This window comes from Nerophis lumbriciformis, linkage group LG25 (assembly GCF_033978685.3).
Source record: "Nerophis lumbriciformis linkage group LG25, RoL_Nlum_v2.1, whole genome shotgun sequence".
NCBI classification, from domain to species: domain Eukaryota; kingdom Metazoa; phylum Chordata; class Actinopteri; order Syngnathiformes; family Syngnathidae; genus Nerophis; species Nerophis lumbriciformis.
The window spans coordinates 33,426,803-33,445,055 of NC_084572.2; the positions used below are offsets into that span (position 1 = coordinate 33,426,803).

The window sequence follows — 18,253 nt, forward strand, 5'->3', positions numbered from 1 at the left end:
GATAACTTTTGTCAGGACTTGGACTATGGCGTGGTTTGTTCTCCCGTGGTGCAAATGATTTGGACCAGACATGGCGTGAAGGTGAAGACATATTTAATTTTAACACTCAAAAAAAAAAGAAACAAACAAAAGGCGCTCACAGTGGAGGTACAAAACTTGGCTATAAACACAAAACTTGCACAAAGGCAGAAACTATGAACAATGAAACAAAAACACTAACTGTGGCATTAATAAACAAAAACTTACTTGGACGTGGCGTGAAGTGCGCAGAGGTAAACAGATTATGACGGGTATGAATGCGGGATGTCGTCAGAACGACAGCCTGGCAACTGGAAGCTTAAATAATAGTGACATGATTAAAGACGGGTGCGTGAGTTGTGAGGGCAGGTGAAAACTAATGGGTTGCTATGGTGACAAACAAGAGTGCACAATGAGTCCAAACGTGGAACAGGTGAAACTAATGGGTAACCATGGAAACAAGACAAGGGAGTGAAAAGCCAGAAACTAAAGAGTCCAATAATTAAACAAAACAAAACATGACTAAAACAAAACATGATTACACAGACATGACAACTTTAAAATAGAGATGTCTGATAATATCGGACTGCCGATATTATCGGACTGCTGATATAATCGGTCGATAAATGCTTTAAAATGTAATATCAGAAATTATCGGTATCAGTTTCAAAAAGTAAAATTTATGACTTTTTAAAACGCCGCTGTACAGAGTGGTACACGGACGTAGGGAGAAGTACAGAGCGGCAATAAACCTTAAAGGCACTGCCTTTGCGTGCCGGCCCAGTCACATAATATCTACGGCTTTTCACACACACAAGTGAATGCAATTCATACTTGGTCAACAGCCATACAGGTCACACTGAGGGTGGCCGTATAAACAACTTTAACACTGTTACAAATATGCGCCACACTGTGAACCCACACCAAACAAGAATGACAAACACATTTCGGGAGAACGTCCGCACCGTAACACAACATAAACACAACAGAACAAATACCCAGAACCCCTTGCAGCACTAACTCTTCCGGGACGCTACAATATACACCACAACCCCGCCTCCCCAACCCCGCCCACCTCAACCTCCTCATGCTCTCTCAGGGAGAGCATGTCCCAAATTCCAAGCTGCTGTTTTGAGGCATGTTAAAAAAAAAAGAAGCACTTTGTGACTTCAATAATAAATATGGCAGTTGGCATTTTTTTCCCCATAACTTGGGTTGATTTATTTTGGAAAACCTTGTTACATTGTTTAATGCATCCAGCGGGGCGTCACAATAAAATTAGGCATATTAATGTGTTAATTCCACGACTGTATATATCGGTATCGCTTGATATCGGAATCGATAATTAAGAGTTAGACAATATTGGAATATTGGATATCGGCAAAAAAGCCATTATCGGACTTCAGATTGTTTTTTGTTATTTAAAAATAGAACAAGCACATTCTGAAAATGGACAAATCCTAATGGTTTTTTTGGGGTTTTTAAACACTTCCATGTTGCGGTTAATAGTATTCTACCTTTATTTGTCGTTATTTATACTTTCTGAATAAATGATGTGATAATGTTCATCAGTCAACTCATTTGTGTTCATTTTCAATCCATCCATCAAGATAAAAAAAATAATATCAAAATTAGAGATGGCTTTTTTGCCGATATCCTATATTCCGATATTGTCCTACTCTTAATTACCAATACCGATATCAACCGATACGATATATACAGTCGTGGAATTAACACATTATTATTCCTAATTTTGTTGTGATGCCCCGCTGGATTCATTAAACAATGTAACAAGGTTTTTCAAAATAAATCAATTCAAGTTATGGAAAAAAAAAATGCCAACATGGCACTGCCATATTTATTATTGAAGTCACAAAGTGCTTTTTTTTTTTTAACATGCCTCAAAACAGCAGCTTGGAATTTGGGACATGCTCTCCCTGAGAGACCATGAGGAGGTTGAGGTGGGCGGGGTTGGGTGTGGGTGGGGGGGATAGCGGGGGTGTATATTGTAGCTTCCCGGAAGAGTTAGTGCTGCAAGGGGTTCTGGGTATTTGTTCTGTTGTGTTTATGTTGTGTTACGGTGCGGATGTTCTCCCGAAATGTGTTTGTCATTCTTGTTTGGTGTGGGTTCACAGTGTGACGCATATTTGTAACAGTGTTAAAGTTGTTTATACGGCCACCCTCAGTGTGACCTGTATGGCTGTTGATCAAGTATGCCTTGCATTCACTTATGTGTGTGTAAAAGCCGCATATATTATGTGACTGGGCCGGCACGCTGTTTGTATGGAGGAAAAGCGGACGTGACGACATGAAGGAAAGAAGAAAGTGAATGAATGTTTATAACTGAATAAATTACATTAATAAATAAATAAATAATAATTATAACAATACTAAATAATAATAATAATAATAAATAATTAATAGTTAATAAATTAAAAATGTGTTTCCTTTTGTATTATATTTTTTAATTAATTAAGTAACGTTTATGACAACCTTTATCCAAAACACAATATAGAATGTGAGATATAACCATGAATTGATTATCGTGGACCCCGACTTAAACAAACTGAAAAACTTATTGGGGTGTTACCATTTAGTGGTCAATTGTACGGAATATGTACTGTACTGTGCAATCTACTAATAAAAGTCTCAATCAATCAATCAATGAACAGGATAATGCATACATTTATCATTTGTTTTCAAAAGTGGGACCCCAAAAATTTACTGTGGGACCCCATTTTTATGACTTACATGCGGCTGTAGGCAACCCCTTGATGTATTTTTTTCAAGCAATTCCACATTATGGCAGTAGCTGCATTGGAAGTATCATGAGTACATGTGCTGTAGTATGTTACGACTCAGCCGTCACAACTCCTGACTCAGCAGTTTGCTGCTTATTGCCATGACAACGTTGGTTCCGTGTATGATACATTTGTGGTCAAGACGTGTTCTCCCTGCGCCAGGTTCCGGCTGCTGTGTCAGTCCATCATCGCTCACAAGCTCTTTGACTACGTGGTCTTGGTCTTCATCTTCCTCAACTGCATCACGGTGGCTCTGGAGAGGCCCAGGATCCTTCAGGGCAGCCTGGTAGGAGCCGCCAGTTCCTCTCTACCACTTCACACTTTAAAGTGACACATTGGCTTAGTCGTTGCTCGGAGGGTCCTTGAACGCATCTCCATGCAGGTCCGTTGTGAATGAATTATTCATGTCAAAAAAAGGGGACAGATTGAAAGAAGAGAGAGAAAATAGAGTGAAAAAAGACAATAAAAAAGAGTTAGGGGTAGAAGATGAAAACAACAACACTGGCTATTACTTACTTGAATTAAAAGGGGACAGATTGAAAGAAGAGAGAAAATAGAATAAAAAAAGACAATAACAAGAGCTAGGGCTTAAAGATGAAAACAACAACACTGGTCATTACTTGCCTGGATTAAAAAGGGACATACTTTGATTAAGAGGGGACAGATCGAAAGAAGAGAGAAAATAGAGTAAAAAAAAGACAATAAAAAGGTTTAGGGGTAAAAGATGAGAACAATGCTGGTTATTACTTACTTAGATTAAAAGGGGACATACTTTGATTAAGAGGGGACATATCCTAAGAAGAGAGAAAATAGAGTAAAACAGACAATAAAAAGGTTTAGGGGTTACAAATGAGAACAACAACACGGTCTATTACTTACTTAGATTAAAAGGGGACATACTTTTATTAAGAGGGGACAGATTGAGAGAAGAGAGAAAATAGAGTAAAAAAAACAATAAAAAGGGCTAGGGGTTAGAGATGAGAACAACAACACTGGCTATTACTTAATTTAATTAAAAGGGGACATACTTTGGTTAAGAGGGGACAGATCGAGAGAAGAGAGAAAATAGAGTAAAAAAAACAATAAAAAGGGCTAGGGGTTAAAGATGAGAACAACAACACTGGCTATTACTTAATTGGATTAAAATGTGACATACTTTGATCAAGAGGGGACAGATCGAGAGAAGAGAGAAAATTGAGTAAAAAAACAATAAAAAGGGCTAGGGGTTAAAGATGAGAACAACAATACTGGCTATTACTTGCTTGGATTAAAAAGGGAAATACTTTGATTAAGAGGGGACAGATCGAGAGAAGAGAGAAAATTGAGTAAAAAAACAATAAAAAGGGCTAGGGGTTAAAGATGAGAACAACAACACTGGCTATTACTTACTTGGACTAAAAGTAGAAATACTTTGATTAAGAGGGGACAGATTGAAAGAAGAGAGAAAATAGAGTAAAAAAAGACAATATAAAGGGCCAGGGGTTACAGATGAGAACAAGAACACTGGCTATTACTTAATTGGATTAAAAGGTGGCATACTTTGATTAAGAGGGGACGGATCGAGAGAAGAGAGAAAATAGAGTAAAAAAAAAAACAATAAAAAGGGCTAAGGGTTAAGGATGAGAACAACAATACTGGCTATTACTTGCTTGGATTAAAAAGGGACATACTTTGATTAAGAGGGGACCGATTGAAAGAAGAGAAAAAATAGAGTAAAAAAAGACAATAAAAAGGGTTAGGGGTTAAAGATGAGAACAACAACACTGGCTATTACTTGAATTAAAAGGGGACATACTTTGATTAAGAGGGGACAGATCGAGAGAAGAGAGAAAATAGAGTTAAAAAAAACAATAAAAAGGGCTGGGGGTTAAAGATGAGAACAACAATACTGGCTATTACTTGCTTGGATTAAAAAGGGACATAATTTGATTAAGAGGGGACAAATTGAAAGAAGAGAGTAAATAGAGTCAACAAAGACAATACAAAGGGTTAGGGGTTAAAGATGAGATTAACAACACTGGCTATTACTTGCTTGGATTAAAAAGGGACATACTTTGATTAAGAGGGGACAAATCGAAATAAGAGAGTAAATAGAGTAAACAAAGACAAAAAAAGGGTTAGGCGTTAAAAATTAGATTAACAACACTGGCTATTACTTACTTGGACTAAAAGGGGAAATACTTTGATTAAGAGGGGACAGATTGAAAGAAGAGAGAAAATAGAGTAAAAAAAAAGACAATATAAAGGGGTTACAGATGAGAACAACAACACTGGCTATTACTTAATTGGATTAAAAGGTGACATACTTTGATTAAGAGGGGACAGAAGAGAGAAAATAGAGTAAAAAAAACAATAAAAAGAGCTAGGGGTTAAAGATGAGAACAACAACACTGGCTATTACTTGCTTGGATTAAAAAGGGACATACTTTGATTAAGAGGGCACCGATTGAAAGAAGAGAGAAAATAGAGTAAACAAAGACAATAAAAAGGGTTAGGGGTTAAAGATGAGATTAACAACACTGGCTATTACTTACTTGGACTAAAAGGTGACATACTTTGATTAAGAGGGGACAGATCGAGAGAAGAGAGTAAATAGAGTAAACAAAGACAATAAAAAGGGTTAGGCGTTAAAAATTTGACTAACAACACTGGCTATTACTTAATTGGACTAAAAGGGGAAATACTTTGATTAAGAGGGGACCGATTGAAAGAAGAGAGAAAATAGAGTGAAAAAAGACAATATAAAGGGCCAGGGGTTACAGATGAGAACAACAACACTGGCTATTGTCACGACTGGGACTGTGGCGTGGTTTGTTCTCCCGAGGTGCAAAAGATTTGGACCATACGTGGCGTGAAGGGGAGTACATGATTTATTTAAACACTATAAGTACAAAAAAAGGATGCAAACAAAAGGCGCGCACAAGGGCGGAAGTACAAAACTTGACTATAAACACAAAACTTGCACAAAGGCAGAAACTATGAACAATTAAACAAAACTTGCAAACTATGGCATGAATAAAGAAAACTTACTTGGACGAGAAACCGGCATGAAAAAAGAGCAGCAAGGGTCATAAGGGTGTGTGGAGAGTGTGCAGAAGCATAAATGCAGGATGTCGCCAGAAAGACAAACTGAAAACAATGAACTTAAATACTACAGACATCCATCCATCCATCCATCTTCTTCCGCTTATCCGAGGTCGGGTCGCGGGGGCAGCAGCCTAAGCAGGGAAGCCCAGACTTCCCTCTCCCCAGCCACTTCGTCCAGCTCCTCCCGGGGGATCCCGAGGCGTTCCCAGGCCAGCCGGGAGACATAGTCTTCCCAACGTGTCCTGGGTCTTCCCCGTGGCCTCCTACCGGTCGGACATGCCCTAAACACCTCCTTAGGGAGGCGCTCGGGTGGCATCCTGACCAGATGCCCGAACCACCTCATCTGGCTCCTCTCGATGCGGAGGAGCAGCGGCTTTACTTTGAGCTCCCCCCGGATGACAGAGCTTCTCACCCTATCTCTAAGGGAGAGCCCCGCCACCCGGCGGAGGAAACTCATTTCGGCCGCTTGTACCCGTGATCTTGTCCTTTCGGTCATAACCCAAAGCTCATGACCATAGGTGAGGATGGGAACGTAGATCGACCGGTAAATTGAGAGCTTTGCCTTCCGGCTCAGCTCCTTCTTCACCACAACGGATCGATACAGCGTCCGCATTACTGAAGACGCCGCACCGATCCGCCTGTCGATCTCACGATCCACTCTTCCCTCACTCGTGAACAAGACTCCGAGGTACTTGAACTCCTCCACTTGGGGCAAGATCTCCTCCCCAACCCGGAGATGGCACTCCACCCTTTTCCGGGCGAGAACCATGGACTCGGACTTGGAGGTGCTGATTCTCATCCCAGTCGCTTCACACTCAGCTGCGAACCGATCCAGTGAGAGCTGAAGATCCTGGCCAGATGAAGCCATCAGGACCAAATCATCTGCAAAAAGCAGAGACCTAATCCTGCAGCCACCAAACCGGATCCCCTCAACGCCTTGACTGCGCCTAGAAATTCTGTCCATAAAAGTTATGAACAGAATCGGTGACAAAGGGCAGCCTTGGCGGAGTCCAACCCTCACTGGAAACGTGTCCGACTTACTGCCGGCAATGCGAACCAAGCTCTGACACTGATCATACAGGGAGCGGACCGCCACAATCAGACAGTCCGAAACCCCATACTCTCTGAGCACTCCCCACAGGACTTCCCGAGGGACACGGTCAAATGCCTTCTCCAAGTCCACAAAGCACATGTAGACTGGTTGGGCAAACTCCCATGCACCCTCAAGGACCCTGCCGAGAGTATAGAGCTGGTCCACAGTTCCACAACCAGGACGAAAACCACACTGTTCCTCCTGAATCCGAGGTTCGACTATCCGGCGTAGCCTCCTCTCCAGTACACCTGAATAGACCTTACCGGGAAGGCTGAGGAGTGTGATCCCACGATAGTTAGAACACACCCTCCGGTTCCCCTTTTTAAAGAGAGGAACCACCACCCCGGTCTGCCAATCCAGAGGTACTGCCCCCGATGTCCACGCGATGCTGCAGAGTCTTGTCAACCAAGACAGCCCTACAGCATCCAGAGCCTTAAGGAACTCCGGGCGGATCTCATCCACCCCCGGGGCCTTGCCACCGAGGAGCTTTTTAACTACCTCAGCAACCTCAGCCCCAGAAATAGGAGAGCCCACCACAGATTCCTCAGGCACTGCTTCCTCATAGGAAGACGTGTTGGTGGGATTGAGGAGGTCTTCGAAGTATTCCCTCCACCGATCCACAACTTCCGCAGTCGAGGTCAGCAGAATACCATCCGCACCATACACGGTGTTGGCACTGCACTGCTTCCCCTTCCTGAGGCGGTGGATGGTGGTCCAGAATCGCTTCGAAGCCGTCCGGAAGTCGTTTTCCATGGCTTCCCCGAACTCCTCCCATGTCCGAGTTTTTGCCTCCGCGACCGCTGAAGCCGCACACCGCTTGGCCTGTCGGTACCTGTCCGCTGCCTCAGGAGTCCCATGAGCCAAAAGAACCCGATAGGACTCCTTCTTCAGCTTGACGGCATCCCTCACCGCCGGTGTCCACCAACGGGTTCTAGGATTACCGCCACGACAGGCACCAACTACCTTGCGGCCACAGCTCCAATCAGCCGCCTCGACAATAGAGGTGCGGAACATGGTCCACTCGGACTCAATGTCCAGCACCTCCCTCGTGACATGTTCAAAGTTCTTCCGGAGGTGGGAATTGAAACTCTCTCTGACAGGAGACTCTGCCAGACGTTCCCAGCAAACCCTCACAATGCGCTTGGGCCTGCCAGGTCTGTCCGGCATCATCCCCCACCATCGCAGCCAACTCACCACCAGGTGGTGATCGGTAGAAAGCTCCGCCCCTCTCTTCACCCGAGTGTCCAAAACATGAGGCCGCAAATCCGATGACACAACTACAAAGTCGATCATAGAACTGCGGCCTAGGGTGTCCTGGTGCCAAGTGCACATATGGACACCCTTATGCTTGAACATGGTGTTCGTTATGGACAATCCGTGACGGGCACAAAAGTCCAATAACAAAACACCACTTGGGTTCAGATCCGGGCGGCCATTCTTCCCAATCACGCCTCTCCAGGTTTCACTGTCGTTGCCAATATGAGCGTTGAAGTCCCCCAGTAGAACGAGGGAATCACCCAGGGGAGCACTCTCAAGTACTCCCTCGAGTGAATCCAAAAAGGGTGGGTACTCTGAGCTGCTGTTTGGCGCGTAAGCGCAAACAACAGTCAGGACCCGTCCCCCCACCCGAAGGCGGAGGGAAGCTACCCTCTCGTCCACCGGGTTGAACTCCAACATGCAGGCTCTGAGCCGGGGGGCAACAAGAATTGCCACCCCAGCCCGTCGCCTCTCACTGCTGGCAACGCCAGAGTGGAAGAGAGTCCAGCCCCTCTCGAGAGAACTGGTTCCAGAGCCCTTGCTGTGCGTCGAGGTGAGTCCGACTATATCCAACCGGAACTTCTCTACCTCGCGCACTAGCTCAGGCTCCTTCCCCCCCAGCGAGGTGACGTTCCACGTCCCAAGAGCTAGCTTCTGTAGCCGAGGATCGGACCGCCAAGTGCCCTGCCTTCGGCTACCGCCCAGCTCACATTGCACCCGACCTCTATGGCCCCTGCTATGGGTGGTGAGCCCATTGGAGGGGGGACCCACGTTGCCTCTTCGGGCTGTGCCCGGCCGGGCCCCATGGGGACAGGCCCGGCCACCAGGCGCTCGCCATCGTGCCCCAACTCCGGGCCTGGCTCCGGAGGGGGGCCCCGGTGACCCGCGTCCGGGCGAGGGAAATCTGAGTCTCGGTTCTTGCATTTCCATAGAAGTCTTCGAGACTACAGACATGATTAACGAAAACAGGTGCGTGACTCAAAACGTGAAACAGGTGCGTGACGTGACAGGTGAAAACTAATGGGTTGCTATGGTGACAAACAAGAGTGCACAATGAGTCCAATAACTAAACAAAACAAAACATGACTAATACAAAACATGGTCACACAGACATGACAGCTATTACTTAATTGGATTAAAAGGTGACATACTTTGATTAAGAGGGGACAGATCGAGAGAAGAAAGAAAATAGAGTAAAAAAAACAATAAAAAGGGCTAGAGGTTAAAGATGAGAACAACAATACTGGCTATTACTTGCTTGGATTAAAAAGAGACATACTTTGATTAAGAGGGGACCGATTGAAAGAAGAGAGAAAATAGAGTGAAAAAAGACCATAAAAAGATTTAGAAGTTAAAGATGAGAACAACAACACTGGCTATTACTTAATTGGATTAAAAGGTGACATACTTTGATTAAGAGGGGACAGATCGAGAGAAGAGAGAAAATAGAGTTAAAAAAAACAATAAAAAGGGCTAGGGGTTAAAGATGAGAACAACAATACTGGCTATTACTTGCTTGGATTAAAAAGGGACATACTTTGATTAAGAGGGGACCGATTGAAAGAAGAGAGTAAATAGAGTAAACAAAGACAATAAAAATGGTTAGGGGTTAAAGATGAGAACAACAACACTGGTTATTACTTACTTGGACTAAAAGGGGACATACTTTGATTAAGAGGGGACAGATCGAGAGAAGAGAGAAAATAGAGTAAAAAAAGACAATAGAAAGGGTTAGGGGTTAAAGATGAGAACAACAACACTGGCTGTTACTTACTTGAATTAAAAGGGGACATACTTTGATTAAGAGAAGAGAGATGGGTTATTGCTGGTTATTACTTACTTGGACTAAAAGGGGACATACTTTGATTAAGAGGGGACAGATCGAGAGAAGAGAGAAAATAGAGTTAAAAAAACAATAAAAAGGGTTAGGGGTTAAAGATGAGAACAACAATACTGGCTATTACTTGCTTGAATTAAAAAGGGACATACTTTGATTAAGAGGGGACAGATCGAGAGAAGAGAGAAAATTGAGTGCAAAAAACAATAAAAAGGGCTAGGGGTTAAAGATGAGAACAACAATACTGGCTATTACTTGCTTGGATTAAAAAGGGACATACTTTGATTAAGAGGGGACCGATTGAAAGAAGAGAGAAAATAGAGTGAAAAAGACCATAAAAAGATTTAGAAGTTAAAGATGAGAACAACAACACTGGCTATTACTTACTTGAATTAAAAGGGGACATACGTTGATTAAGAGGGGACAGATCGAGAGAAGAGAGAAAATAGAGTGAAAAAGACCATAAAAAGATTTAGAAGTTAAAGATGAGAACAACAACACTGGCTATTACTTACTTGAATTAAAAGGGGACATACGTTGATTAAGAGGGGACAGATCGAGAGAAGAGAGAAAATAGAGTAAAAAAAACAATAAAAAGGGTTAGGTGTAAAAGATGAGAACAACAACACTGGCTATTACTTACTTGGATTAAAAGAGGACATACTTTGATTAAGAGGGGACAGATCCTAAGAAGAGAGAAAATAGAGTAAAAAAAGACAATAAAAAGGTTTCGGGGTTAAAAATGAGAACAACAACACTGGTTATTACTTACTTGGATTAACTATACTTTGTGACATAACCATAAAAAGTCTAATAGTACAAAGAGACTTCAAGATGAAATGATAGATTTCAGTTCCTACAACTTGTATTAGCGATGCTGTGCTGTGCGTCAATCACTTCCTCTCCTCCCTTGCAGGAAAGGCTCTTCCTCACTCTCTCCAACTACATCTTCACCGCCATCTTTGTCGCCGAGATGACTGTCAAGGTAAGAACATCCTCCTCCTCCTCATCCCGCCCCTCGTCCTTCGCCAGCCACCGTAAATCCTGCCTGTGTGTTTGGAGGTTGGGATCTCTGCTCCTCGCCTGTCATCCCAGATATCTGCTATCTCCTCACCATTTTCTAAAGTCACGTCCTCCCAGCGCCACATGATTATTTCTCCTTTCCCTCCTCGCCCGGCACCTCTTTTTAACTCTTCCTCGCTACTCTGGCTCACTTCGCCTGCAGTTTCCATCCCCGGGCCCATTAGCGGCGGCCGGTTAGGAGATAACGAGGTTAATTAGCGGGCTCTTGCTCCTCGTCAGAGGGCCTTCAGCTGCTGGTGGACTTCTCGCCGGTAAACACACAAACACACACACAAGCTTTAATCCCCGGAGCTGCGAGCGAGCTATTATCCATTATTCATGCCCTATCAAGGGTGCTAATTCTGACTGGACTTAATGAAGTACAGTATACGTGTACAGTACTCATGTACAGTACAGTACACGTACTTCATATAAGGTGATGCAGAGTTCACTATGCATAAAGTTATTGGCATGTTCTTCTTTTTTCTCCTGTTTTTTGTCTGAAAAGTTGTTTTTGTAGGCGATTGCCGACCTGCCCTGTCCTTCAAAAATAATGGTCTAACATTTCTAGGGTTTTTGTAAAGTGAATTATATTTATATAGCGCGTTTCTCTAGTGACTCAAAGCGCTTTTACCGAGTGAAACCCAATATCTAAGTTACATTCAAACCAGTGTGGGTGTCACTGGTTTGAGCGGGTTTGAAAAATCTCTCCTTTTTGGGACCACACCTAATTTTGATGGATTGCACCACCAGGGAGCAAATGAGACATTCTCTATTATATGAAATGGTTTTCCGTATTGGGACCATGATTTATGTCCTAACTTGTTCACACCTCCTCATATAGAAGCTACTTTTCCTTGTTGGTGTCTCAAGAAGGGTAGAAATACAAGAACACACACACTGTCATGACTTGGTCCTGGGGTTTAGTTTTTCTAGAAGGCAACGGAAAGTTGGCTCGGGCGAGACGGGAATGTGAGAACATATTTATTTAAAGCGCACACAGTGGCGGAGAAACAACTTGGCTATGAAAACAAATACTTGCACAAAGGCAGAAACTATGAACAAAAAAAAAACCCACTAACTGTGGCATTAATAAACAAAACTTACTTGGCATGGACAAAACGAGCAGCGTGAACGATGGACATGAAAAAAGTGTCAGAAATGTGGGATGTCACCAGAAAGACAAACTGAAAACAATGAACTTAAATACTACAGACATGATTAACGAAAACAGGTGCGTGACTCAAAACGTGAAACAGGTGCGTGACGTGACAGGTGAATACTAATGGGTTGCTATGGTGACAAACAAGAGTGCACAATGAGTCCAAACGTGGAACAGGTGAAACTAATGGGTAATCATGGAAACAAGACAAGGGAGTGAAAAGCCAGAAACTAAAGAGTCCAATAACTAAACAAAACATGACTAAAACAAAACATGATTACACAGACATGACACACACACACACACACATTCATGTATTTCATACCTTCTTAAGACCTCTGAAAAATGCCTACCTCTTTAGGACCAGCCTTTCTAGATATATAAAGATTTGTATTTACAACATTAATAATATATACATACTATGCAAATAAAAAAAGGGTTAGCTTTTAGTTCATTTTGTTTTATTTTTTCGTTTGTAATTGTTTTTGACTCTTCATTATTTAATAATAATAATATATTTTATTTGTAAAAAGCACTTTACATTGAGTAAACAACCTCAAAGTGCTACAGTGTATTAAAAATAAATAAATAAATAAATAAAATAAAATAAAATAAATAAAAAATAAAAATAAAATAAAAAGATAATAAAAATGAATAAAAATAAAACATAGAACAGCCTAATAGCTAGAACTAGTATGCATACATCTAAAAAAAAAAGAAAAGAAAAAAGGCTTTTTTAAAAAGAAGGGTTTTTTAAGCCTTTTTTAAAAGCATCCACAGTCTGTGGTGCCCTCGGGTGGTCAGGGAGAGTGTTTCACAGACTGGGAGCGGTGGAGCAGAAAGCCCAGTCTCCCATTGTTCGTAGCTTTGTCCTCGGAGGTTGGAGGAGGTTAGCCTGTCCGGAGCGGAGGTGTCGTGCGGAGGATTTGGGTGTGAGTAGTTCTTTGAGGTAGAGGGGGGCATTTCCATGGAGGCACTTCAAGTTATTTTAGTATGTCTCTATATACATTTTTATTTAATTTTTTATTTTGGCCGAAGGGAGCGCATTTCAATTTCTTACACACACTTGTTATTACATATGTTGGCCAGAGGGGGAGCACTTCAAATGTTTACACACACTTGTTATTTCATATGTTGACCAGAGGGGGAGCACTTTTATAACCGACACAGTCAATTTGAAAAATCCCTCCTTTTTTGGACCACCCTCATTTTGATGGATTTCACCACCAGGGGGTGCAAATGAGACATTCTCTATTAGATGCAATGTTATTGGGACCATGATTTATGTCCTAACTTGTTCACACCTCCTCATATGGAAGCTACGTTTCCTTGTTGGTGTCTCAAGAAGTGTGGAAATACAAGAACACACACACACACACACACACACACACACACACACACACACACATTCATGTATTTCATACCTTCTTAAGACCTCTGAAAAATGCCTACCTCTTTAGGACCAGCCTTTCTAGATATATAAAGATTTGTATTTACAACATTAATAATATATACATACTATGCAAATAAAAAAAGGGTAAGCTTTTTGTTCATTTTTTTTTATTTTTTCGTTTGTAATTGTTTTTTAATCTTCATTATTTAATAATAATAATAGATTTTATTTGTAAAAAGCACTTTACATTGAGTAAACAACCTCAAAGTGCTACAGTGTATTAAAAAAAAAATAAAAATAAAATAAAAAAAATAAATAAAATAAAAAGATAATAAAAATAAACAAAAATAAAAAATAGAACAGCCTAATAGCTAGAACTAGTATGCATATATCTAAAAAAAAAAAAAAAAAAAAGAAAAAAAGGCTTTTTTAAAAAGAAGGGTTTTTTAAGCCTTTTTTAAAAGCATCCACAGTCTGTGGTGCCCTCAGGTGGTCAGGGAGAGCGTTCCACAGACTGGGAGCGGTGGAGCAGAAAGCCCGGTCCCCCATTGTTCGTAGCTTTGTCCTCGGAGGTTGGAGGAGATTAGCCTGTCCGGAGCGGAGGTGTCGTGTGGAGGATTTGGGTGTGAGTAGTTCTTTGAGGTAGAGGGGGGCATTTCCATGGAGGCACTTCAAGTTATTTTAGTATGTCTCTATATACATTTTTATTTAATTTTTTTTTACATTTATTTTGGCCAAAGGGGGCGCATTTCAATTTCTTACACACACTTGTTATTACATATGTTGGCCAGAGGGGGAGCACTTCAAATTTTTACACACACTTGTTATTTCATATGTTGACCAGAGGGGGAGCACTTTTATAACCGACACAGTCAATTTGAAAAATCCCTCCTTTTTTGGACCACCTTCATTTTGATGGATTTCACCACCAGGGAGTGCAAATGAGACATTCTCTATTAGATGCAATGTTATTGGGACCATGATTTATGTCCTAACTTGTTCACACCTCCTCATATGGAAGCTACGTTTCCTTGTTGGTGTCTCAAGAAGTGTGGAAATACAAGAACACACACACACACACACACACACACACACGCACACACACACACACATTCATGTATTTTATACCTTCTTAAGACCTCTGAAAAATGCCTACCTCTTTAGGACCAGCCTTTCTAGATATATAAAGATTTGTATTTACAACATTAATAATATATACATACTATGCAAATAAAAAAAGGGTAAGCTTTTTGTTCATTTTTTTTTATTTTTTCGTTTGTAATTGTTTTTTAATCTTCATTATTTAATAATAATAATAGATTTTATTTGTAAAAAGCACTTTACATTGAGTAAACAACCTCAAAGTGCTACAGTGTATTAAAAAAATAAATAAAATAAAATAAAAAATAAAAATAAAATAAAAAGATAATAAAAATAAACAAAAATAAAAAATAGAACAGCCTAATAGCTAGAACTAGTATGCATATATCTAAAAAAAAAAAGAAAAAGAAAAAAAGGCTTTTTTAAAAAGAAGGGTTTTTTAAGCCTTTTTTAAAAGCATCCACAGTCTGTGGTGCCCTCAGGTGGTCAGGGAGAGCGTTCCACAGACTGGGAGCGGTGGATCAGAAAGCCCGGTCCCCCATTGTTCGTAGCTTTGTCCTCGGAGGTTGGAGGAGATTAGCCTGTCCGGAGCGGAGGTGTCGTGTGGAGGATTTGGGTGTGAGTAGTTCTTTGAGGTAGAGGGGGGCATTTCCATGGAGGCACTTCAAGTTATTTTAGTATGTCTCTATATACATTTTTATTTAATTTTTTTTTACATTTATTTTGGCCAAAGGGGGCGCATTTCAATTTCTTACACACACTTGTTATTACATATGTTGGCCAGAGGGGGAGCACTTCTAATTTTTACACACACTTGTTATTTCATATGTTGACCAGAGGGGGAGCACTTTTATAACCGACACAGTCAATTTGAAAAATCCCTCCTTTTTTGGACCACCCTCATTTTGATGGATTTCACCACCAGGGGGTGCAAATGAGACATTCTCTATTAGATGCAATGTTATTGGGACCATGATTTATGTCCTAACTTGTTCACACCTCCTCATATGGAAGCTACGTTTCCTTGTTGGTGTCTCAAGAAGGGTGGGAATACAAGAACACGCACACAAACACACACACACACACACACACACACACACACATTCATGTATTTCATACCTTCTTAAGACCTCTGAAAAATGCCTACCTCTTTAGGACCAGCCTTTCTAGATATATAAAGATTTGTATTTACAACATTAATAATATATACATACTATGCAAATAAAAAAAGGGTAAGCTTTTTGTTCTTTTTTTTTTTATTTTTTCGTTTGTAATTGTTTTTTAATCTTCATTATTTAATAATAATAATAGATTTTATTTGTAAAAAGCACTTTACATTGAGTAAACAACCTCAAAGTGCTACAGTGTATTAAAAAAATAAGTAAAATAAAATAAAAAATAAAAAGATAATAAAAATAAATAAAAATAAAAAATAGAACAGCCTAATAGCTAGAACTAGTATGCATATATCTAAAAAAAAAAGAAAAAAAAAAAGAAAAAAAGGCTTTTTTAAAAAGAAGGGTTTTTTAAGCCTTTTTTAAAAGCATCCACAGTCTGTGGTGCCCTCAGGTGGTCAGGGAGAGCGTTCCACAGACTGGGAGCGGTGGAGCAGAAAGCCCGGTCCCCCATTGTTCGTAGCTTTGTCCTCGGAGGTTGGAGGAGGTTAGCCTGTCCGGAGCGGAGGTGTCGTGTGGAGGATTTGGGTGTGAGTAGTTCTTTGAGGTAGAGGGGGGCATTTCCATGGAGGCACTTCAAGTTATTTTAGTATGTCTCTATATACATTTTTATTTAATTTTTTTTTACATTTATTTTGGCCAAAGGGGGCGCATTTCAATTTCTTACACACACTTGTTATTACATATGTTGGCCAGAGGGGGAGCACTTTTATAACTGACACAGTCAATTTGAAAAATCCCTCCTTTTTTGGACCACCCTCATTTTGATGGATTTCACCACCAGGGGGTGCAAATGAGACATTCTCTATTAGATGCAATGTTATTGGGACCATGATTTATGTCCTAACTTGTTCACACCTCCTCATATGGAAGCTACGTTTCCTTGTTGGTGTCTCAAGAAGGGTGGAAATACAAGAACACGCACACACACACACACACACACACACACACACACATATAAACAGTGTTTCTTGATCAAAAACAATGAGAATATGTGTAGCTGCACTGAAACAACACAACTGTTGCCAAGACGACTGTTGGGGTTGAATTCCAAAGCCTCAGAGGTGGCGCGTCTGCAAGCACGCGGTGATGTTTGCTACATTTCCAACCTCCTGACAATTCCAGAATTCCCTTTGTTTCCCTGGAGAGAGCAACAAACGCGTGCCGTGTTCCCACATGACACTTTTCTACCCAGCGAGCGTCGTCAGGGTGTCAGAAGACGCAGCACCTCTCCAAACACGCGACGCGCCTTCGTCTTTTTGGGACGTTCGCTCTCGTCTCGGCGTCCCTCCTGTCGCCATAACCACATTCACCCACCGACATTCTTCCCTTTGTTGCTTTTTTTCCCTTTGAAACTTTGACAACTTGGCTGTTTGCATGAGTTGGGAAGTCAGAAATGAAAAAGATGAAATATGTTTTGTTTGAGAACAGTGGGATAGAATGTAGTACAGTAGTAATAATGTACAGTATTCACCAGGGGTGCACAAACAAAACAACAAAAAAAAGATTCGCTATTGAATAGCAATTCTTATTCATCCCGATTCTAAATCGACTCATAATGTTCAGGAATCGATTTTTCTTTAAAACATGAGTATCAGATGCTGGTACTTTTGACTTGAAATGTCACTATTAGGGGTGAACAAAAAAATGCATTCACATCCGAATCACAATTCTTATTCATGATCATCATGATTCTTAATCAATTCATAATTTAAAAAAAATAATTTAAAAATTGTTATAGTTTATTATTATTATTTTATTTTATTTTTTAATATATTTTTTTAATTATCAATTTTAATTTTGACTTGAAATTTCATTATTAGGAATGCACAAAAAATAAATTCACATCCGAATTGCAATTCTAAATCGATTCATATTTTTCAAAAATCAATAAATAAATAAATGTTTATTATTATTATTATTATATTTATTATTATTATTATTAATATTCTATTAGTAGTATTATCATTATCATTATTATAGTTGGTATTATTATAATGATTTTTTTTATTTATTTTTTTATTATTATCCATCCATCTATCCATCTTCTTCCACTTATCCGAGGTCGGGTCGCGGGGGCAGCAGCCTAAGCAGGAAAGCCTAGACTTACCTCTCCCCAGCCCCTTTGTCTAGCTCTTCCCGGGGGACCCTGAGGCGTTCCCAGGCCAGCCGGGAGACATAGTCTTCCCAACGTGTCCTGGGTCTTCCCCGTAGCCTCCTACCGGTCGGACGTGCCCTAAACACCTCTCCCGTCCAAAAGCAGAACC

General features: G+C 40.8%; 1 protein-coding gene across 1 annotated transcript in view; it reads left to right on the forward strand.

The window, feature by feature from the left end:
• The window catches only part of LOC133621842 (voltage-dependent T-type calcium channel subunit alpha-1I-like), a 317,273-nt gene that overhangs the window by 199,316 nt on the left and 99,704 nt on the right, over window positions 1-18,253 (forward strand). Inside the window, exons 20-21 of the mRNA XM_061984241.1 lie at window positions 2,982-3,105; window positions 11,010-11,078. Of these exons, the coding sequence (XP_061840225.1) occupies window positions 2,982-3,105; window positions 11,010-11,078 (193 nt within the window). The remainder of the gene's footprint in view (window positions 1-2,981; window positions 3,106-11,009; window positions 11,079-18,253) is intronic.